The sequence below is a fragment of the Saccopteryx bilineata genome, chromosome 6, assembly GCF_036850765.1.
Source record: "Saccopteryx bilineata isolate mSacBil1 chromosome 6, mSacBil1_pri_phased_curated, whole genome shotgun sequence".
In the NCBI taxonomy this organism is placed as follows: Eukaryota; Metazoa; Chordata; class Mammalia; order Chiroptera; family Emballonuridae; genus Saccopteryx; species Saccopteryx bilineata.
In genome coordinates this window covers 127186403-127210915 of record NC_089495.1, presented here as the reverse complement: position 1 = coordinate 127210915, position 24513 = coordinate 127186403, and the positions used below count along the sequence as shown (strand labels likewise).

The 24513-nt window shown below is 48.9% G+C and overlaps 1 protein-coding gene across 1 annotated transcript in view; it reads right to left on the bottom strand.

Moving 5' to 3' along the window:
* The window catches only part of RPTOR (regulatory associated protein of MTOR complex 1), a 244418-nt gene that overhangs the window by 119328 nt on the left and 100577 nt on the right, over positions 1-24513 (bottom strand). Inside the window, exon 4 of the mRNA XM_066237453.1 lies at positions 1742-1900. Within this exon, the coding sequence (XP_066093550.1) occupies positions 1742-1900 (159 nt within the window). The remainder of the gene's footprint in view (positions 1-1741; positions 1901-24513) is intronic.

The window sequence follows — 24513 nt, the reverse complement described above, 5'->3', positions numbered from 1 at the left end:
CGATGACGATTGCTGAGTAAGCACAGAAATGTATTTCCATCCCGGTTCCTGCATGTGACATTTTATTTGTGTCATGACACATCTACCACAGCACAGATGCTGTTTCAGGAGCCACTTCATCCAACCAGAAACACGCTCGGTAACAGCAGGAGCCCCTAGGTGGCTTCGCTCTCCCCAGTCCACTGGGAGGGAGAGCTGCCTGGTCACGTGTCGTGTTAAAGCAAAGCAAGAGCGATGTGGTTCGTGTTTTAGGAGTTTTTCTTATTTTTGGGTATAAGTCCTTTGTGAGATTGTGTTTGTGTGTCTCTGACTGGGTCTTCGTGCTCCTACAGGCACCAACTTCTGGAGAGTCCAGACTGGAACCCCCTGCGCTTTCGTCTCACCCTGTTCCCGTGAGCTGCTCCATCCTGCTCGGTGCTGCCCAGGAGAGATACACTTCCAACACTAAGGGCACAGGCGGACATGACAAGGCACCTCATGTACACCTCAGTGTTGAGAGAGCGGTGGGCCAGACCTGGGGATGAGGAGTGTTCCGGGATAAAGGGGACATTCACAATGACAAGCAGGTCAGAACATCAGAAGACATAAATCATCCTGAACATGCATATGCTCAGCACCAGAATTCAAAATGCACAAAGCAAACAGCAGGACCAGATCCATGATCCTAGCCGGCTACACAACACCCTCCTGCCAGTGACTGACAGATAAAAAACTTTCTCAGAAAGAAAACTCCAGACATAGTAATTATATTTCTTCTAATGAAAAAACCAGCTCTGATATAAAAGGCTAGAACCATAGTCCCATCACTCTGACTGAATTAGCACAAGCACTCACCCGGCCACTGCTGAAAACTCACTTAAGGTGCAGAAGAGACGTTCACCTATTCTGGAATCATAAAAACATCTTAGCGAAGTCTGAAGGATTGAAATTATACCTAGTATACTCTCTGATCACTGAATTTGAATGTAGGATAGCTGGAAAATCCTCAATTGTTTGGAAATTAAATAATACACGTGTCAAAAAAGATATGACATCACAAAGGAAGACAAAAATAATTCATACTGAACAACAATATAGCCTGTCACAATGTAACTAGAGCTATAATTACATGATAACATACGGCCTTAAGTCCTGAAGAGAAAGAAGTTTAAAATTAAAATCTAAATTTCTACCTTAAGAAGCTAGAAAATGACGAGTAATTAAACTCAAATTAAATAGAAGGAAAGAAATCGTGGACAGAATGAATCAGGAAAAGAAAGGACAGCCAGTAGAGAAAGTTAACATAGCTAAAAAAATTTTTTTAAATAGAGGTAAGATGGACAAGTCTCTAGCTAGAGAGAACAAGGATAAAAGAGAAGACAGTGTGAATCAACATGCGGGTATGAAAGGTGACATCACCACCACCCTATAGACCCAGAAAAGATAAGGAAATAAGAATAATTCAATAAGTTTTACAAGTACAATTAGATAGAAAATGCCTTAGGAAATACAACTTACCAGAAATGGCTCAAAATGAAATAGAAAGTCTGAACAGCCCTATGTCAACCACAGAAATCAAATTCATGGCTGAAAACCTTCCTACAAAGAGCATGGCAGGACGTCAACCCCGAGGCCTGGCCGCAGTCTTGAGTGCACAGAAACACTTCCAGCACCTATAATAGCATCGCCACCTTAACAGGTGCTCACTGAACGCCGGCATGGAGCCGGCAGGTCCAGCATGTGTGGTTGACAGCGCACTCACCTTGTTGAAGACCCAGATCTCCCCGTTCACTGTGGGCCGGGGCACTCCATGGCCATTGTAATGGAAGAGAACCCGCTCTTCTTTGGCATTTCGACGTAAAGATGTGCAAAGCTTCTTCACTTCGTCCACAGTTGGATCGAGGCTCTGCTTGTACCGGGCCTGTGGCAGGAGTAAAAAATTAAGAAACTTATAATGGATTCATGAGAAGACCTAGAATACACACTCCACTCCCAATCCCGCGTATGCACTGAAGACCTATGTGACCTGCACAGTGACCCAAGTCTCCTTCTACAAAGACTAGGGCACCCAGTGGTTGTGAAAATCCATTCATTCAACACAGGAGCAGAGGGGAAGCACGGAGAGGAGTAGCCCTGAGGGATTCCTTGCCTTTCAAAAGAAAAAGTTATGGTGAGGAAAACAAGATGGTGAACCACTCCCATTACACTGGATCCCTACACACAACCCGCGAGGTTTGGTCTCACCTGCTTAGACATGTGTTAGTGATGCAGTTTACGACAGCAGGAGGCCCTTGGGGAAAACCTGTGTTTTGTACTCTGAAAGTCGTCCAGAGACACAGGAATATAAAAGTAGTAAGATGACAAACTCCACAAACAAAGCTTTACCAGATTCTCCTAATTCTTTGCACCTGTAAGGACACAACACTAGGGTACAGAAGTCCACATCAGAGCCCAGCACTGGGGCGCCAGGGCATTTCCTCCATCGGTGCCAGAACACTGTCCATAATACAGTGGCATAGAGGAGACTTTAGAAAGCTAACGGACAAGGTGGGATTTTTTAAGTTCATCCTCATCCAGTTCACTTCACGGAGGGGCTGAGCATTGACCTCATGGGGGCTCTGCCAAGCAGGATGGTTCTCATGACAAGGTGTTGCGCGGGGGCATAGAGCTGATGTGGCCCGGGCCGTGGCACGTCAGCCGGTGCTGGTTCAGCTGAACCACATGCTCTGGAAGCACTGGTTCAGGGCCCAGCTCTCGTGCAAAATCCCTTCCTGGGCCCGTCAACAGAAAGAAACTTTCTCTGAACTGACAACACGGCCATGTGCACATGGGAATAGTCTGCTCCTCTGAGGCAGACCCCTGGGAGGCAGCATCCTTGATGTTTCTGCATCAGTTCATTTCATGGCTGTGGTGGCTGAGTGACTACCAGACTTGACTGATAGTGACAATACTTGATGATGAGATAAATGGAGCCAGGAACCCTGCCTGACACTGAGATGACAGTGTGGCCACGTAGACCCACATGTCCAATGGAGGGTGCTGCTGCCCGTAAGCAGATCTCTCTGCTTGGTCATCTGTATCACACTATCACACAGCTATGGACATGGCACAGGAGAGCGTTCCTGGCTCCTCCATCCCGGGTAAGACAGAAGCAGGAACTGAGGCCTCACGGGCCACACCTGAGGCTGATCCACGAAACAGGTGAGGGCAGTTGCTAAGTGGTGCTCCAGTTCTGCAGCAGAGAGCACGTTTTGGTAAGACACCATGCCCTCCAGAACCACACATGCCAGTGCATGTGAAAGCAGAGAAGACCACCTCCAACAGACACAGAATGGAGCCTGGGCCACTGTGATGTGACCCGTGCACTGAAGAACTCAGATGTCTGTGAGAATCAGAGCTCCGTTGAGACCAGGCCAGGCACAAACCTCACCCCCTTCAGCAGCTGTCTGTTTGCACCGTCAGTGAGTGAAAACAAGGATAATCCATTGGGGCCGCTGCAGTGCCGGGTGTCTGGGTCCACTCCTGGCTCACACACTGCTGGGAGTGATAGGTGCCCCACTCCCGCCAGTTTTCTCTGGACTCTGCCCTCCTCCACGTGGCCCCAACCAGGTCAGTGAAATCCCAGCCCTACTGATGTGCCCACACTGTCTCCCAAGATTTGTCCTGAATATGAGTGTTGTTCTTCAAACCACACACATGGCCACGAGGCCCACATTACTCAGAGACATCAATACAACGAGGGGTTCATTATTTCTGACCTTGGCTTTATCAGGGCTTCCCTGCAGGGCTACAAAGATGACTTAGCCTCATTTTCACACCTAGTGGCCCAAAAGTACACATAAATGGGCTGGCGTGAAAGGCACTCCAGATACTGGGAATATGCCTTCAGGGGCTTTATGAGAGTTAATATTTTTAAGGGCTTTGAGATGAGAAGCAGTAAATTAAATCTCAGCACACCATTGAAGCTGCGTGTGAAATCAAGAAGGCCCGGGATAATGGCCCGTGTTGAGGGACGGGAGTGTCAGATGGAGCATGGAGCTGCTTGGGGATTTAAGACAACGGCAGTCAGGTGTAGGAAGTGAAAAAGTCAGTCTCTAAAACACAGCCAGTTGTGCTGGGCATTGCTTCTACAGGTCCAAATCCCAAGTGCAACACAATTTGTGCACGAATTTTCCAGGGTGCAGCAGATGAGAATAAAAGAGTGAGCAAGGAAAGAAAGAGGCCAAGAGGAGCCAAGACAGATTGCCCCAACTGACCAGGTATCATTTCTGCCCCAGTGATGGCCCCTACCCCGTAACAATGGTCACTCGACGTGCGGACTCATATCCTGTGGGCAGCATGAGTGCAGATTGGTGGCTGTGGCTGCAGCGGGAGTGAGGACCTGCCTGGTGGGTCCTCCCTGGACAGAAATCCCTGAGGAGGAGCTGCTGTGCTTCCCAGCTCCCTCCAGCAGGAACGGGAGTGCAGACAATGTTCCATCCAGCCCCCAACCCTCTGTGGCGACAGGGTCACACCTCAGTTTAGACCCAAGACACCTAGTCTCATGAGCGAGTTCCTCTCTCAGCCTGGCTTCCCGAGTGGCCCATATCCCGGCTGTGAGGACAGCACAAGGGAGGCAGTCAGAGAGCTCAGAAAACATGGAGCAAGTAGAGGTGGGCAGACGGGATCAGCAGGTGCCTGTCCTGACTTGCCTAGCCTGCATCAGCACACCACTCCGGGGCCGACAGAGGAGGAGTGAGGGTGCCTGTCCTGACTCGCCTAGCCTGCATCAGCACACCGGGGCCGACAGAGGAGGAGTAAGGAAAGAGAGGTCCAGTGACAACCACAAGGTCATGGAGCCAGCATGTGCCAGGTTCGCCCCAACTCTGCGCCCATCACTTGCTGCCCGACAACACCAGCGCAGGCCCAGAGAGGGTACTGAGCATTCTCATGTTTTTACACACTGGGTACAGAAGTCCCCACTGGCATCCCCTGTGCTGATGACCCTGTCCTGCTTCACTGGGCCTTGGTCCTGGCCCAGCACTGACCTTAGTATGGCCCGAGAGCCAGTCTTTCCCAAGAAGCGTGCCCACAAGCCACAGGAGGACAGACAGCAAGTCTCTAGAGGACAGTAAGGACCAGCAGCCAAGTGGCTCAGTGCGCTGACCTTCATAGCACCACTCATAGGCAGCAAGACACAGTTCACTCTTACGTCTGACCAGGGATTGTGGTAGCCGGGATACTGCCTGGTGGAGGGAGAGCAATCAGGACTCACCACTGTGTATAGCAGACAGGTCAGCAGGACAAGAGCTCTCACTGCACGCAGGGGTGACGGCCTTTAGCTCTGCAACCCAGCCCCCGGCCACGGCCACAGCACTTCGCCCCACTGTCCTATATATTGCCCTCACATTTCCAGCACAGGCCTCACACTAAGCAGAAGCAGCATCTGTGCATGCTGCCATGCCTGGCCAGCAGAGCGGTCACTAGGGCCACGACCCAGGCATGCCCCACCTGCAGCTGAACTTCAGTTCACACAGAGCACCCCCTGAAACAATGATAGCTGCCCTATACCTGCTACCACTCAGGTCCACTCTGAATAAAACCCAAGGGCCTAGCAGCGATGGGACAGCCACACAACCTGAGCCTCTCGCTGCAGATGCAAACCTCCTGCTGCCACAGGAACGTTCCTGCTAATCCCCTTTATTTACTCTGCAAAGAAATTTCTAATTTCTTATTAGATGCCTTTTAGTGTTGATCCTCTCTATAGGGACACAAGAAGTCTGGAAGTGTTCCACAGGGTGAGCCACTGGCACTGGGGCCACTGCAAGGATGTGAGACCTCTACGTAGACCCCATGCCCTGAGCTTGATGCCAGGGTCTGCCCACCAGGCTGTGCTCGCCTACTCCACACCATGCTTTCTGGACACTGGTCTGGGCTGTTCCGTTGGCCCTCAGCAAAATGCCCTGGCTTCTCTCTGCTGCAACCTGAAAGCAGGAGCTGCTCTCCACCCCGTGTGCTGTCCCTTCAGCGCCCTGTCACGGCACAAGGGGAGGTCTGGCCGCAGGGCCCTGCTGATATGCACTGTGGGTAAGAACTCCTGAATGCCAGCACTGAAGGGATGCTGGCAGGAGGTGCAGAATTCATGAACTGCCACACAAGGTCAAGGTGACCCCTGGTGTTCTCAGCATATGCCCTCCCAATAAGAGTAAGTTTATAGGTTAATTTCCCCACACCTCTGCATTTCACCTGTGACGGGGGGTTAAGGGGATGTCACAGTTTCTTTGAGGGCTGAATGAGTTCATACAGAAGCACTCAGAGCAGTGCCCACTACACAGCCCACTGGGGGCATAGTTCTATCATCTAGCAGGTGTTCCACAGAAGCACCCCAACTGACAAATCCTCCCCCTTCCCACATAGGGTCCTTAACCCTCAGGGAGAATGGAGTCTATGCAGCCACAAGTCCTGCTCACCAAGAACAGTCAATTCTGGTTTCCAGGATTATGTCAAAGTTTATCTCAGACATACACACGCTTCTGTGAATTTATTTCTAGGAATTGGTTGTGTGCACAAAAGGCAGCCAAGGATAACATCTAATTGAGTGGGTATGGCCAAGTGCCAAGAAAACTTTAGTGGAAAGACAACAGGCCCGGGGCCACAGTCTGGTGACGCCAGCGCTCAGGAACATTCACTGGTTTTAATGGTGAGAGGGAGTTATGTGAGCTCCAGTGTTTGGTTCTCCTGTTTACAGGATCCTAAACCTTCCCTATTGTTCCCTTCCCCTCATTGCCTGATCATTATGTGCCCCTACACCTGTCTCTCCCATAGACTTGCATCGTGCTTCTGAGCCCACTCCCTGTGATGCATCATCCTCTCTCCCTGGGCACCTCCCTCAGATTCCTAGACTGGGGTTTCCCAGCTCAGGTCCCTGCACAGGGCCGGGCTCACCTACCCAACTCACGGTGTGGGGAATAGTGCAGATTACAGCCAGGGTTTGGGCTTTCCTTAGTTTCAAGCTGAGCACATGGTTGTTATGGAGTTTAATTCCCCACTTCTTGCTCTTCTATACTCTTTTGGAGGAACTGTTTGGAGACAGTGATGTCAGACACCCCCACTACTGTCAGCTGCCTGAAGCCTCATTCCTTGCTTCTTGAAGCCTAAGGACCACTGGTGTTAACCATGATAGCAAGCTGACGACAATGACCTCAGAGTGCAGCATATCTTGTGCAGTAAGAACACCCCCCACCCTGGAACAAGCAGGCATCTCTGTGAGGCTTTGCTTGTTATTATTCTTTAAGGTGGCAAGGATTGAGAATTTGGGGAAGATTCCCACCGAAAAAGATCTCAAAGATGAGACCTGAGCTTGGATGGAATCCACTGGGCAGAGGAAGAGGAAACTGCCCCACAGGCCGTGGGCACAGCTGAGAGCCAGGCTGGAGGTGGTGCGGGGGTGGGGTGCAGAGTGCAGGGCAGAAAGGTCTCCTCAAGTGCTCAGGCACTTGTCAAGGGGGACATTCATCCTAACACTAGCAGTGCACATTTGATCACAGCCTGACACACTTCGTGCCCAGAATCAATATAGAAGGAACAAAGAATACTCCAAAGGAATGTGTGACAGAGACAGCGGGTCAGATAGGGACAGACAGACAGGAGAGAGATGAGAAGCATCAATTCTTTGTTGCTGCAGCTAGTTGTTCACTGATTACTTTCTCATATGTGCCCTGACCAGGGGACTATAGCTGAGCCAGTGACCTAGGGCTCAAGCTGGCGACATTGGGGTTTCGAGCCTAGGTTCTCTGCATCCCAGTCCTATGCTCTATTCACTACACCACTGCCTGGTCAGGCTGGCCAGCAGGTTTTAATACGAGGACCTTTGAACCTGGGCCAGATCTTCCTGGATAGCGGCCCTTCTCCTCCAAAAGCTTTCTGGTGTTCAAGTTCTGGTTCTGTCCTGTTCTTTTGGTTTTGTGGAGGGTGAGGTGCCCTGACCACAGGATGCTTTTCAGCCCCGTGGAAGAGGGCAGACTGTACCAGGGCCGATGAAGCCCATTCACTGCTCTGAGCAGCCTAGGTCCCTGTGAGAGGACACCTGCAATGGCCCCGGTGTGGAGAGTCAGTGCAGGGTCAGGAATCACTGGACCGTTTTAGGGCTTACAGTTGCCTTATGACACTTCAAAAGCAGAGAAAAAATTTATGATAGTTTAAAAAGCATAAAATTTCTGAGTATCTCTAAGAGTGTGATGTAAAAGGCAAGCATTTAAGTGGCAGTTAAGAAAAATATATTTATTGCTAAGGGCAAGAAAATGCTTACTTTCTTATCACAGTAAGAGCTCTCACAATGAGTCCCTGTCACAAAAAACAAAAGAATAAGAATGCAACACCTCACTCTCTGACACCCAGCAGTGCCTCTGATGCTCTCTGACACCTCCTGCTATCTCTTTGAACCTGCAATTCAATGACCAGGGTGGCTGCTCTCCGGTCACCCCCCTCCCCCAGACTAAAGCTGGTGGTGATTCCATCTCCATAGTGAATCACTTCCCCCAGAGATGCTTATGTTTAACCAAATGCCAGAAACCAATTGTCTTAACTGAACCACTTCGTATCTACTGGAACTTCCGAGTAAATAAAGTTTGTTTTCTGCCTCTCACTAACAACACCAGACTTGCTGACCTATAAATTCCCAGAACACTTTCAAGCCTCAGATGAACGTAACCCACCCACCTGCTGGTATAGTGGTTTGTCCCTGAGAACTCCTGTCTCCGATACCAGGTACTCGGCCATCTTAAATTTCCTTCAGAACTGGCAGGCAATGCCACTCAGACTGTGTGATTTAGAGCAATTCATGTTCCCAAAATCCTGTCATCAGACTGCCCACCTGTGTGACCAAGACCTGCAGCTATTAGACCTCTTGAAGAAAGAGGCACAGAAACCACGCCCATGGGATAAGAAGACCAAAGACAAGGAAGGCCCAGCGGTGTGGTGGGTAGGGCTCCTGGGCGCCTCTTCCCACAAACAATGGGAAATACCTGCAGGTTGGGGGGAGCAGGAGAGCAGGTGGTGAACGGGGGAAGGATGAAAGCAGGAAAGTCCTTCTGTTCCAGGGGATGCTCCTAGCACCTCTCCTGACTGCTCACATAAGGGAGTCTAGCATTTATGTAGCTCATCTAGGAGCAGTCTGTCAGCCTCCTACCAACCTCTTTCCGTAAGAATTCTTCTCGGAAATGCTCATGGATAGATGAACCAAGACTTAAACCCTTTGAGTAGTACGAACATTCATGTACATCCTCAGGCCTCCTGACCATCCAGAGTACAATTGTACAGAATTTTTTATTTTAAAAATGTGTAAGTCAACATTAAAAAAGGCAAATGTATGTTCTTCTTGTTTCTATAAATTGGTTATCAAACACACATGATTTTAAGTTAATAAAACTGTAACTGAAACTAATTTCATTTTTTGAAAAAAGAAATTCACTCCTGGGGATCAGCAAGCATGAAAAATACTCACTACTCAAAGGGTTAAGATAATTCCCACAAATCTGCACTACAAAATATCTATAAGCAATAAATAATCCAGTAGGGAACTAAATCAGAAAAGTGCAAAAGGAAGGTCCCCTCAAATGGCACCCTCCACGCTGTGCCCAAGATGACAGTGTGCCTTATCTCTCTTGCAGCATGGCTCCAGGGCAGAAAGGTCCCCTCAAGTGCTCAGGCACTTGTCAAGGGGGACATTCATCCTCACACTAGCAGTGCACATTTGATCACAGCCTGACACACTTTGTGCCCAGAACCAATATAGAAGGAACAAAGAATACTCCAAAGGAAAATCATTCTCTTCTGAGCACAGTGGCAGGGTTCCAACTAAGCATCAGCCAGGATGGCGCCTATGCCAGACTGCAAGTTTTCTCCAACATCCTTCTACTCATTTCCTGAATAGCAGAACCCCATTTCTTTTTTTTTTTTTTTTTTTTTTTTCATTTTTCTTAAGCTGGAAATGGGGAGGCAGTCAGACTTCCGCATGCACCTGACCGGGATCCACCCAGCATGCCCACCAGGGGGCGATGCTCTGCCTTTCTGGGGGGTCGCTCTGTTGCGTCCAGAGCCATTCTAGCGCCTGAGGCAGAGGCCACAGAGCCATCCCCAGCGCCCGGGCCATCTTTTGCTCCAATGGAGCCTCGCTGCAGGAGGGGAAGAGAGAGACAGAGAGGAAGGAGAGGGGGAGGGGTGGAGAAGTAAATGGGCGCCTCTCCTGTGTGCCCTGGCCGGGAATCGAACCCGGGACTCCTGCACGCCAGGCCGACGCTCCACCGCTGAGCCAATCGGCCAGGGCCAGAGCCCCGTTTCTTACGTGGGCACAGGGCCACCCAGGAAAAGTGCTAAGTGTGATTTTTCAGAAACATCCTCAAAGATTGAGAAAGAAGCTTTCCTCCCTCCTCCTTCCTTCCTACAAGGTGAAAGGCACAGGTAATGGCTGGAGCCCTGGAGTAACCTTGGGCACCGAAGTGACCAAAAGGACTGAACCTTTGGTAGAAGTCAGGGCCTTGAAGTCAAAGAGCACCTAACAGCTCTGAATGACTCTGGATAATCTTCTGTGAGTGAACTTTGACTTTATTTACACTGTTACTTTCCCCTGTACTTCTTAGCCAAGCTCAAGGCCAACATCTTGAGTATAAAGAGCTGGTGCTGTGACCACAGAGCCCACTGAGATGATCTTGTTCCATTTCTAACAGGATACTGAGTTGTTTTGAGAGGCAACAGACTAAAACTGCATGTCATGCAGCTGAAACGTGAGCAAAGGAGAGAACTTTGACCTCCAGCTGCACCCAGAATCATAATCTCCCCACCCCACCTCACCCTCCACAAAACCAAAAGAACAGGACAGAACCAGAACTTGAACACCAGAAAGCTTTTGGAGGAGAAGGGCCGCTATCCAGGAAGATCTGGCCCAGGTTCAAAGGTCCTCGTATTAAAACCTGCTGGCCAGCCTGACCAGGCGGTGGTGTAGTGAATAGAGCATAGGACTGGGATGCAGAGAACCTAGGCTCGAAACCCCAATGTCGCCAGCTTGAGCCCTAGGTCACTGGCTCAGCTATAGTCCCCTGGTCAGGGCACATATGAGAAAATAATCAATGAACAACTAAGCTGCAGCAACAAAGAATTGATGCTTCTCATCTCTCTCCTGTCTGTCTGTCCCTATCTGACCCTCTGTCTCTGTCACACAAAAAAACAACAACAACAAACAAACAAACCAAAAAACCTGCTGGGAAGTGCTTCTGTACACCTGTTTCCCCTAAACCCTAAAACCCACCAGAACCCTGGGGCAGTGAGGCACATTTGGACTTTTCTCCCTGTCTCCTTGATGGGCTGCCTCTCAAAATAAACCTTTATTGTTGTACACTCTATACTTTAGTGACTGGTCTGATCACACAAACTCAGACAAACCTGGGTTCAATGGCAATCACAGAGGGTATGCCCAGGGCCATGCTTCCCCTTCAGTGTCTGAATCTGAGCTGACTTCTTAGTGGCTAATCTATCTGTTCAAAAACCCATTTTGTGCAATAAGCCCTTTTTTCCCCCCAAAGATAAATCCATCCACTAACCATCGTGTTTTAAAAAGAAGCAATGGGTTCAATGTGCAATGGAAGTAATTACTGGGGAGTTAGTTAACAACAGCAATAACCACTTCCTTCATAACTGCCATGGTCACCACTGTGACAAACTGCGTCACACATACAAACTCTGTCCTCCTGCTGTTTACACCTATTTCAAAAGAGAGAAGGTAATGTCACAGCCAAAGGGAGTGACAAATGACAGGGAAGTCAATGGATAAGACTGAGGAGAAGGACATGGAACTGCAAACGAGTGTCAGAAAATGAAGCTAGTGGCTGTGCATCACATGACCTCACAGCTGCACAGTGATGCTTCTCTGACCACTCTTTTAAGGATTCTTAAAAATGCCCTTCATAATTTTCACAGGTTCCTTTGCTTAAGTTTTTTTCTGAAGGAATCCTGCCTGTCTGCACTTACAGCAAACGTGTCATCCTCACTGTGGAGCTCTGCTCGGCACTGCTGACAGAGGGCAAACAGCATCAATGTCAGGAGAGAGAAACTAGTAATTTGGGAGGACCCAGGTTTCACCACTGCCACCTCAGGAAGAACACACACAGTCTCCCCCACTCTCTCTCACCATAAATGTGATCATCAAGAAAAACTGGTAGCCTCCCACTGTGCTGGGGACACAGGGGCAGGGACACAGGGATGCAGGGACCAGGAGGGATGGCTCAGCTCACCACAGCTGCTCACAGCCAGGCTCAGGTGGAGCACTGAGAAGAGCGGAGGCTGAGGAGATAGGAGAGCAGGCCTCACAGGGGCCCTGAGGAGGGTGGGGGAGGGAGGAAGCAAGAAAGGAAGGAAGGTGTAGAGGAAGGGGAGAAGGAAGCAAGCAGAGAGGTGACACAGGACAGAGGCGATGGGGTCTGGACTCAGAAATGGAAGAGAGAACAGGGGAGAAGATGAGGACAGCTCAGCACAAGGGAGGGAGATTCTGAGGCTGTAACTGCTGCCCTCTGGCCCCAGCACGGGGACAGGTGCTCCCTATGGCCACGCAGGAGCGGCTCCCCTGGCAGAGGGGACCCTCACAGAAGGGCTACACTTAGGAGTAACCCAAAATGTGTGAGAAAACGGGGGTGAGGCCGAATTATCCAAGTTAAAGACAAAGTGATGGGGTCAGTAAATTGGCAATGATGAATGAATACCTATTGTGTGCCAGGCCTTGAGCCAGGAGCTGGGAGCACATCTATAATCACAACAGCTCATGCCTGCCCTCCAGAGAACCAGTCAGCAGGCACAATAAATGTAAAACTGTACAGTGAGTCACAACAACCAGAGACAGAGGAGGGAGCAATGTAAGGAGCTGGGGAGGGGGAAGGGAAGCAGAAAGAGAGGGTGGGGGAGTGTTCACTGGGCACAGTCTTGGTTTTACACAATGAAGGGTTCTGTAGGTGGTGATCCCTCCCTTGCCCAGGTTACTGTGGAAACCCATGCCCTAGTTGTCAGCACCCTAGCCGGCTACGCAGAAGGCTCTGGACAACGACCACCCGGACTTCTCTAAGCACACATGATGGGCACTGCAGGCAGGCTCTCAATCCTTTCTGGGGAGAGGAGGGGGCACTGTGGCCTATCAAGCATCTTACTGAGACACAACAGGAGAGCCATCAGCCATGTGCACGAATGCATTCCTTGTTCTGGCACTTCTCCTGGTTCACTACTGTCCACCCTGGGCATGAGCTCACCTCCCCCACTGGACACCCTGCTCCACCACAGCAGGACCTGTGTGTGGTTTCACTCAGAGTCAGAGCACAGTATAATCCCAATACACACTTCTGATGAACACATGGCTCAATCAGTCAGCACCTCTCCTACAGGGCCCAGAAATCTCTGCCAGTAGAAAACACCTGATTTTTACATCCACAGCAACTAGCAAAGTGCCTTCTCTACGGGAAATACTCTATCGTGCTGTGTTTCCCTGAGCCAAGCAGAAATAGTTTCCATGCTTTTGCCATTCGGTGCAGATATCTGACCAGCGTGGGGGCTGGATTCGGGACAGCTTCACTTACACTTACAACAATGACCCTGGTCTCCTCACGGTCTTGAAGACACCAGTGTCATGTCTGAGGACCTTGTCTAAGCCTCATCTTTAATGTCTCCAGCAGACAAAGTCAAGGGAGAGGGAACATGGGTCTTCTTAAAGTCACACCAGGGAAACTGGGCGAATGATAACAATATTCTGTTTTCACAAATTAGAGGCAGAGTAATTTTTTAGATAATACCAAATGGCAATGTTTCTAATATTTCATATTGAGAGAGAAAATACAGTTCTTCCCTGGAGGGCACCGCTAACATTATAAAGTATAACTCCTCCCCCACAAGTCCTGTGGATGGGATGGGAATGATGTGAGACAGATGCAGAACTCGTGCAACAGACAGACTGGAAAGAAAGACGAATGGTGTTGAGGGCTGACAGACAGCGACACTTCCTCCACACTGCCCGTGAACGTCCCTGAAGTTCTCAGTATCACCCGTGAAGGATAAGTTTCTGAAGAAGAAAGGAGACTGGGGTCAGGACGCACCTGTAATGAGGCAGGCCTGCATGAACTGCTGAGCCTCCTTGGTTCTCCTTGGGAACCTGGAGCCTCTGATGGGAGCGGCCAGCAAGCCACTTAATGAGGGTGAGGAGGACCGAGGGAGGCAGGCCCCAAGCATCAACAACAGCACGTGTTTTTCAGAAATTGAAATGTAGAAAAGAAAGGCTCTTAGCATGAATAACTTTAGGCAGAACTTAGTTTCTCTAAAACAAAGGGACTTTCAGTAGAACTTACTTTTTCTAAAGAGACACCCTACTCCTGGCCTTGAGGCTGGGTTCCCAGGCTGTGGCCTTGGATAGTTTCGCAAGGTTGCTGACGTTCCCAGAATGTTTCTTAATGAATTAATCTTATAGATAAACATCATGAGAAAGCTTGTTTCACTGCTTTGTTTTACTGCTATGTTTCCTCTCCTCCCCATTTCTCAGTCAGTATGTAATTTTGTCTTTAAAAGCTTAATTTAAACAGCTTAGGTCTCCATGAGGTCGACAGCTTTCAATTAAAGACCCCTTAATTTGGCTACGTAATTGTGTGTGTGGCAAGATGTCTGTTTCTCGCTGTTCCGATACAGCAAAATTTCCTTTCAAGTATTTTAATTGGCTGAGAAAAAGAGGGTAGAAAGGGGAGAGAAATGAGGGGAAATGTAGGAAAAAAAACCTAGGCGGTCTCCCTGGGTCAGGAAACTTTTTGTGTTTCTTGTGGGGAGAAATGCCCATTAACTGTATCAACATTCTGGATCTAACATTGTAAAAACATATTTCCCCTAATAAGGACAATGCCAGGTCCTTGGAAGCAAGTGAGCACTATAGTCTGTCTCAGGCACTCCACTGTTAACAACCCACATTATTGTAAAAGTCCTGTATTCCAATCAAGCCCACCTTCAACAGGCATGATCTCCTCAGAGACTTGGCTCTCCTCATCTCTTCATTGACCAGCACTGCCCAAACCTGCTGGGTCAAGAATTCCAGGCAATGCTAAGTGCTTCTGACAGACCAGCTAGGAGGGAGGAGGGGAGTCAGGACAGAGAATGGAGAGGAGGAAGGGAGGGAAGAGACCCAGAGAAGTGGGAAGAAGGGAGGAAGCAGTGGGGAGGGAGGGAGGAACAGGAAGAAGGGAGAGGGAGCAGCAGCTTTGAGTGGGCTATCCCAGAGCCTGTAGCAGATAACCAATACTGGGTGTAAAAATGCTTTTCTCAGGTTTTGTTCCTGTTGCTTTAAAGGAGAACAAATAGGAGCACAGCTAAATGTATCCATACTTGGAATTTAAAACTACCGTTTCCTGCTGTTCACCATTTAGAGAAAGGGCGAGGAACCTCCCAAGGCCTGAAGACTAGGCTCCCAAGAAGCCCTTGCTGCAGGAGACAGCAGATGAACAGGACCACAGGGAAAGAAATTGCCCACACTCTACAGCAGGCAAGTCCTTTCCCAGCAGAGCCTAGAAGCAGTCCTGTGTTTTGCACCAAAAGACATGCACGCCAGGCCTCCTGGATTGATTGCTTGTGACTGCAAAAAGCCCAATTTCCATTCTATCATTGTTAGAAAACACATGGAGCCATGGAAACATGAGATGCCAAATCAGCCAAGACGAACCTCAGAAACAGTGCTGAGCTTATAAGGAGTGCTCAAGTGTCAAGAACAGGGCATGCTGATCACTGTCTGTTTGGGGTCTTCAGCACACACGCTCACACATGCTCCACACACACATGCAAACATGTTCATATCTGCTCATACACATGCTCACCCACAATCTCACACTCATGTACACACACACATGCTTATACTCATGCTTGCACACATATACTTCTGTGCAAGCACACATGCTCACACTCACACATGCAGGCATGTGCACATACCCTTCATACTCATGCATGCACCTATGCGTAAACACACCCTTCACACTCACATGCATGCAGACAAACACACACTCACACTGCATCACTCAGGACAGAACTAACCTCTGTAGAACAGGGCTGTCATCAGGGAGGGCCTCCAGAAGGGTTTGAAAGCCACACATCACCTTCTCCTCCTCATGCCCAATAATGGCTAAATGCAGAGGATCTGACATTTTCTGAATTGTGCATCTACTTACATGCATGCTTCCACAGTAAACACCAGTGGCCTAATTCACCCCTACTACCAGGGGATATATACTATTCGAGGGGAAAATAACACCAATACCCAAGTAAAGACTTTATGCAAAGACAACCGACGTCTCCTAGCTCATTTATGTTCTTGCTTCATGTCTCCAGAGCCACACGGATAAAACTGTAAGATGCATCTGTAGAACGCCTGGCTCTGCAGAGACAGATGATTTTTGTCATTTCATGAATTTGGACATTATACAAACTATAATAGACAACACACAGCTACCCTACAACTTGCAACCCCACTCCCAAGCACTTACTCAAGAGAAAGGACAAAAACACCCATACAAAGAATGCACACGCACGCTCACAGCAGCATCAGAACAGCTCCACGCTGGGAAAGAATGCAAATGTGCACCAGCAGGGTAAACAAGAGTGGGGACATCTGTGCAACGATGCTCCTCGGTTACGAAGAAGACAAACTACTCAATGCAGGTACATGTCAAAAACATAATGTCAAGCAGAAAAAGGCAGGCACAAAAGATACACAGTGTGTGATCCGCTGTCCACAGGTCAAGCACAGGGGGAACTGACCTGTGGTGAGCAGGCAGCTCCTGAATGGTGGTTGGTGCCCTTGACCAGGAGACACTGACCAGGAAAGGGCATCAGGGAAACGTCTGAGTGATCACATGTCCTATGTCTTATGTTGAGTGGTGACTAAGAGGTGGTACACAACTGTCCAAATTGAAACTAAGTATTTAATTTAAGATCTGTACATTTTACTGTAGGTGAATGGCCACTAAAATTTGCTTGTATAAATGTTTGTAGAATGGCATTTGGGATGGTCTAAATGTTTAAAGATTTAAAAAGACATGAAACAGCCTGACCTGTGGTGGCACAGTGGATAAAGTGTCGACCTGGAAATGCTGAGGTTGCCGGTTCGAAACCCTGGGCTTGCCTGGTCAAGGCACATATGGGAGTTGATGCTTCCAGCTCCTCCCCCCTTCTCTCTCCCTCTGTCTCTCCTCTCTGTCTCTCCCTCTCCTCTCTAAAATGAATAATAATAATAAAAAAAGACATGAAACATACAAAATTAAAAACAGAGCAGACTTTTGTGTATACCTCCAAACTCGCTGTTTGAATTTCTGAAGCCCTGATGTGCGCACCCACCCATCCTCATCCTGACTCCACCAGACCCCCCCAACATGGTCATGGCCAGCATCTCAGAACCACAGAACAAGAGGTTTAACATGGGCCAGCAGAAAACTCAAACACAGAAAAACACCCTGTTGGGCAAACCAGTGTGTTAGGCTTGCTTGCTTGCACTTTGCCTAATTGATGAATGAGCTCAGGGCAGTATCATGTGTGTATAGTCTATGTATGGCTGTGGGAGCTTGCCCTCAGGGCAGCAGACTGCAAATTGCAGATGGCCTGCAGCCATTGGGAGGGGCCATTTTTTGCCATAGAAGCCCCCCCCACACACACACACACCAGTTTGGCTTGTGAGTCCTGGGAACGACCGGAAGCGATATTCCCCCTGCCAGCTTGCTCATCAGCCCTTGCAAGACTCTAGGTAACAGAACGGCCCACCATTTTCTGGTTCCACAGTTCCTTTACTGTCCGCCTGAATCTAGTGTGAACCTGCATGGCCACAGCCACAGGCCTTACAAACCCAGTATGCAGCAATAAACAGCATTCTCCCACACCAGTCTGAAATTCCATTAGAACCTATAAGGAAAACAGATCCCCTCCACAACAGCAACAGAAGCTCTGAGAAGAATCTTAACAAGAAATACGTCAGAGCTCTGTGTAGGAAGTCTCAGACCTCACCGAGGGGCGTGGAAAGAGTACAGGATGAATGAAGAGCAGACCACAGTGTGGTGGTAAGAATGACAGCTCATCTCCTGCTAGTCTGTAAACTCATCTCACCCTGATCGAAACCTACACCTCACCTGGTGAGGAAGCCGGGGCAAGGAGAGGTGAGGGCCTGCTGGAATCTGAGAGGAGGTGACCGTCCACCTCTGAGACACTGCCTGCAGAGCCCTCACTCTTCTGCTGTGACTCCAGGACCAACACTGACCCTGAGCACAAGTTGCTTCCAATCTCCCTTGTTGGAACACCTGCCAAGGTGGCCACCCCCCTGTCCCTAGCTCAAGCCCAATCATCTCCCATCTCTCCTCTCCTGCTCTGGAGCCCAGAGCCGGTGCACACAAGGAAGACACAAAAGAGAGAAACCTAAGCCAGGCAGGAAAGACGGCAAGGCCAGGCAGTGGGGAAGCGCAGGGGGCAGGCAGACGGAATGCACTTGCCAGGGGTTGGGCTAGTTGGGCGGGAAAGTCATAGCAGGTGGTGTTTGGGGGGGCAGAGAGGGCAGAAGAGGGGGTAAAGACAGGGGGTCAGAAGGAAGGTATGCAGAGAGAAGATCAGGGCACTGGCTGGATCCAGGATTTGGAACAACAAAATGTTAACCTGACATCCTTCCCTTGTGATGAGAGTGGCATGTATGAATCCACTGTCTCCTCCAGAATGACCTGCCAGCCTGCTGCTCTGCCATGCCTGTGTGTCCTCACCCGCCCTGGCTGCAAGACTGGAACACAGAGAAACTAGGTGGAGTGGGATGGGACCAGATGGGACAGGGTGGGGCGGTTGTTGTAGGATTCTGCAGGGGGTTCTATGCTAGGAAACTTCACGGGTGCTCCAATCTGTCCAGAGCCTTGCTCCTTAAAAAGTGTGGCTACAATTTATATCAAATAGATGTTTTTTCAGAGACTAAAAGCTAAACATTGTAAGAGGCATCACTGCTCTGTGTATCACTAAAGGAGAATGTTGCCTTCTTATGGGGTGGGATTTATTAGAAACTTAGTACAGAGCTACTGGGAGTGGGTTAAGGTGTTCCTAACACTTCATCTTCAGGAGCCACTTTCTGAGCAGGACTGCCTTTCAGAGACATCGATGGCTCAGTGTCTACTCAGGATCAACTGTGGGCCAGGAGTGTGGGTCGCTGGGCTTCTTCCAGGTCACAAACTCTCACTTGTAAGATCTGATACTGCCATTGTCACTCCACAACCAGGACGGAAATTCCCTCCACAAGTGGGCCTTACAGCAAGTGGGCTAGCACATGACCTCTGTCTAGCCACACCATGGGATTCACACCCAGCAAGTAATGACAACTACATCAGCACTGACTGTAACATATACCCCCAGGCAGGGAGATTCATGTGAAAAGAATGGGCCCTCTGGAACTGACAGCTAATATGTTCAAGAAAAAATATAACAAGGTGGAAATGTTCACCAGAGACTGAGAATCAATACAGAATCAAATGGAAATTATGGGGTTATAAACACGCAGTATAATGGAACCAAAATTTGGTGGGTTGTCTCATGAGCAGACTAAACACCGGAACAAAGACTGAGAGCTACGACAGGAGGAGATCTGCAGACACAAGTGCAGAGAGAAAACAGGGAACAGAACATAAGGGACGCAGCAGAGTCTCGCATCTCTAAGTGCAGCTCCAGGAGAGGAGAGATGGAATATGGGACAGAAGTGGTATCTGAAGTGACACTGATGAAAACCTCCAAGCCACAGGGTCAAGAAGTGCCAAACAAGGCAAATACAAAGTCAACCAACCTGAGAACACCTAGTGAAATGATGAACCCCAAGAGGAAAGCTTTGAAATCTTTAGGGAATGAGAGTACCTTCAAGGACAGCCAACTTTTTAACAGAAAGGATAGAAGACTCAAGATGAGGGGAAAACGCTTTAAAGCTCCTGTACTCTGAAAAAAAAAATCTTAAAATAAAAACTGCTACAGAATTTATGCCAACCAAAAACATCCTTCAGAAATGAAATTGAAATAAGATCACAACATTTTTAGACAAACAAAAACTCAACAGACTTGTTGCCGGCAGACTCACGCTGGCAGAAATGTTGGCAGGGTTTCCGGTTAGAGGAGGTGAGCAGAGAAGGTGGGGCCGCGGGACTGAGGGTACGGCAGGGGCAGGTGAGCCTGCGTTCAAATAAACCCTGACCACGGGAAATAGGAACACACTGTCATGGGGCTCGGAACACATACATAACTAAAACACATGACCATGACACCAATCGGGGAGTGTGGTTGGAGCTTCCCACACTGGAGAAACGGCAGAGGTACCAACCTGGGACACGCAAACACAGTGCCTTCAGAGTTACTACTAGATAATACAGCATGTTTCTTAAATTCTCACTAATAGAGAAGATGGAATAATTTTTAAAACCTGAGGTCAAGAAAAGGGGAAAAAAAGAAATAACATGTGAGAAAAATGTAAATAAGGAGGATGACAGACTTGAAGCCAGAAATGTCAATAATTACATTAAATGAAAATAGACTAAACATTCCAATGAAAAGATAGGAACCCCCCTCACCAGCAGGGGAACGCAGCCTCCAGAGCCCCACCCACTTGGACCCCTCCAGCATCTCCATTCCTGGCTGTACCTCCAGGCGGGGCCGACAGGAGTCCAGCACAGAATCAGCCTCGGGTGGCCCAGGAAATGAAGCCCCTGCCCTCTGCATGCATGCACTGACCCCCTCCCCCGCCCTGTGAGTGCTCTGGAGTATGGGTCATGTCAACTGGTTCCTCTGCCTTTCAAAAAACAGACTTCAACCAAGATGCGAGCCAAAGAGATTAAAAAATCAGGTCCATGACCACGAAGTCTGGATTCTTTCTTCCCATGCAGAAACATCCTCACTGTGGGCCCACGTCATTCTCATATGCTCCTTTGCAAAGCTGGGCCTGCTCTTCCCTGGAGCCCACATCCACCACCAATGCAATCTCCAGGTCCCACTCAAGTCACCGGCCCCCAACCCTCCCTCATCAGGGCCTGAGGGCCAGCTGCAGTCCATGGTCCCCGTCAACGCCCTCTTTCCTCCCTCAATTTAAAAAGTGAAGAATTCGTATCAGCAGAACAAGTAGAAACACGTCCAAGTTAAAGCAAGCAACAGCAGAACTGTGAAAAGGAAGGAGCTCCAAATTGTCAATGTGAGACAGACACAGACAGAAGCAGGGAGACCCTACTTCCTAACCCTGTGTGTCCCAGAGACCAGACCTGGCATGGTCCATGGGGCTCACCTCCCACAGGATAACCTGGCTCTAATCGTTTATATAGTCTTTCCCATCTTATTAGACACATGAGAATAAAGCCTTTCCAGAGCAGTTGGAAGCTGCAGTGTATTTTGCAGATTTATCCAAAGGCACAAGTGTTCATTCAGTGGGATTAAAACAGGGCTCCTGGTTCCCAGGCCAATGCTGGCATAAACTGTTCAGGCATCACTAAGTGCATTTATTAAAGGGCCATTATCATGGAACACAGAGATTTCTTTAGGGCCATAAAGACATAGGTCACCCCTCTCCATTGTGAACTATCCCAGCTGCTCACCTTCCGAATTCTACTAGGTGCCCATGCTTTAGACTCATGGACTCTAGGGAAGTGTGGAAATCTGTACCAAACTCATCCTGAGGAGAAGAGAGGAGAAAAATCACCACTCCATCATCCATACCTCTCCTCATCACTGTGAGGTACTCACTTCTCTGTCTCTGCATCACAAACAATGATCTTCCACACTGATGAAGATATTAAATCATAAGTAAAATCACCTACTTCCTCTCATCTGAGGCTAGACCAAGAAGCAGTCATGAGCAAGTGCCACCGTAACGCACCCGTGACCTGCAGCCAGCGGGAGCCTGCACTGATGTGCCCACCACCGCAGCGCCCAGGCCACTCCGACAGGCACAGTGTTGCTGGGTCATCCCTGTTCTGGGGCTGTAATCCCTCCCCTTTATGGTATCGAAGTCCACTGTCCTCATCTATCCCTCTGTCCTTACCTACCCCTTGCATTAACCACATAGAGTGCTTTGTGTGGCCAAAATGTGTTTTTTCAAGATGTGTATATTTTTTTACTTAGAGGAATCAACATAACACTTTTCTTTCTACTAAGACAACAACCTAACTTCTCACCATTTGCTGTCTTTGTTGGGTTAAGAAGCTCACAGTGGAGCTGTTTCAGTACTCGGTGCTGGTAAACAAAGGCAGAGGGCCTGCTGGAAGAGCTCTCCCACTCTCCCATCCACACTCCTCTGAGTCGGCACACTGGTCCTACAGACACAGGGCTAGCTGCCCCACAGGCTCAGATGACTGTAACTAGGGCTCTGCCCCACTGGAGGGAGGCAACACGCCACAGGGCACAGAGGAGAAACGTGGCAGGATAAGCACAGGTAGATTTCACAGTGTGAAGGCAAAAGTCACACGTGGCTCCCTGTACCTCACTTGTCACTCCTACACTACGGGGAGGCTTGTGGGGAGCGGGCATTTTAAATCAGCTGCCCATTATTAAAGTAATAAATAATAATGAGTTTCACACGCAAGGCATACAGAAAGATTTAGGGTAAAAAGTCAGGTCTTCTGCAGCTACCCGAAAAGCATCTCGACAAGAGCTTGTGACTAGAATTGATCAACACAGCAAGGTCCCACAAGGCAAACGGAAACTGAGAAAGGCTGAGGAAGCCACAGGCTCAAGTCTGCCACTGCACATTCACTCAGGGCATCTGAACGGGTGGGAAGATGGGCATATTTATCTACCCATCTACTCTTCCATCTATATACTTATATAGATATATCACTACCTATATTATTAATCTGACAAGTAGGAACAGATATTTCCCAAAGAAGATATAAAAATGGCCAATAAGCACATGAAAAGATTTTCAAAATCTTTCTCTAGTCATTAAGGAAATGCAATTTAAAACCACAAAGAGACACTACTTCACACCCACAGAATGACTATGATAATACTAATTAAACACACACACACACACACACACCACAGACACAAGTGCCAGCGAGGCTGGGGAAACACTGGAGCAGACAGTAGGAAGGAGGGTGCAATGCCCTATGGGAAACAACTGGGGAGTTCTGCAGAAAGAAAAACAGAGCTACATCTGTCCCAGCAATTCCACTCCCACATACATGCCCAACAGCACTGAAAGGAAGCCCATGTAAAACCCACAACCAAGCTCACAGCAGCCAAATGGAAGAAATAGCCCGAATATCCATCCACAAGTGGGTAAGAACTATAGGACTATCCATCCAATGGACTATAGTATCCAGCTATAAAAAAAGACTGACTTACTGAAACACGCAACAACATGCATGCCTGTGGACAAATCATGGAAACGTGGTGCTAAGTGAGCGAAGTCAGGCACGTGACATCACAAACTGTAAAACTCCATTTATAACTTCACGTTGCATGAATTCTATCTCAATTTCTTAAAAAGCTCCATTATGCACCACAGTAACAAGTAAATCAGCATTTGGGAAGGGGTGTTCAGAGCCTCTGTGGAACCCAAATGCATAAGCACCACAGTGATACACAGTTTCCCTAGAAAATGGAATCCAATGTAACAGAAGTGCCATGCCACCAGCCCATCACCATTTCCCCCTCAGTGGCACTTTCTCACTTGGCGGCATGTCAGCTGACACCTCTTCCAGGGACATATGGTGAGCAAACTGCGGCAGGCTCCTCAAGCACCCTCCATTTCCACATCCTGCTTCTCACGCACCATCTCCCCTACTTTTTGACTCAGCACTGCTCTTCCCTGAACTCTATTTCTGTCCTGCATGATCCCCAGGGCTGTGTGCGCACCGCTCAGCACCCCAGGTTCACTCAGGAGACCGGCACTGCACACGGAGTCTGGGCACGCCAGATGTTGGAGCATTCGGTCCTCATTTGCAGACTGTCACAAACACAACTCTCTTTTTAAAAAGAACATGACGATGAAAGGTGCTATCCTTAAGAGGCTTGTTAAGAACAGAATTAAGCCCTTATTTCTCTCTAAAAATATGATACTTCAAGTAGGTCAGTTCAGAAGGAGAGCTGGGAGCGGAGTCATCCATGCAGGAGGCTGGAGTGGACTGTGCAGGACTTGGCGGCTTGCTCATGCTGGAAATGGGACTTTGCCAGCTGCCCTGGGAGACAGGGAGAGGGGACAGGAGGCAGGATGTGCCCCAGGCCCTCCTGCTGCAACACTTACCCCTGTTTTCTTCTCCCAGCAACCCCTATTTACATGCACACATCCTACAGAGTTAACAGGGAACCTCTAAGTTACATCTCTAGGGAGGGGCAAAGCCAAAATTGAACAAGTCCATGCCTCTTATGTGGCTACCAGGCTCCCCTGGTGCATTCTCCTGCCAGTGAGAAGCACAACTGCACAGGTGTGAGGGGCTGCCCGCCCACACAACCCTCTGACATGAGGGGAAGGAGCAGTGTGAAGAGCCAGCCTAGACCAACCGTTCCCGAGCAGTACAG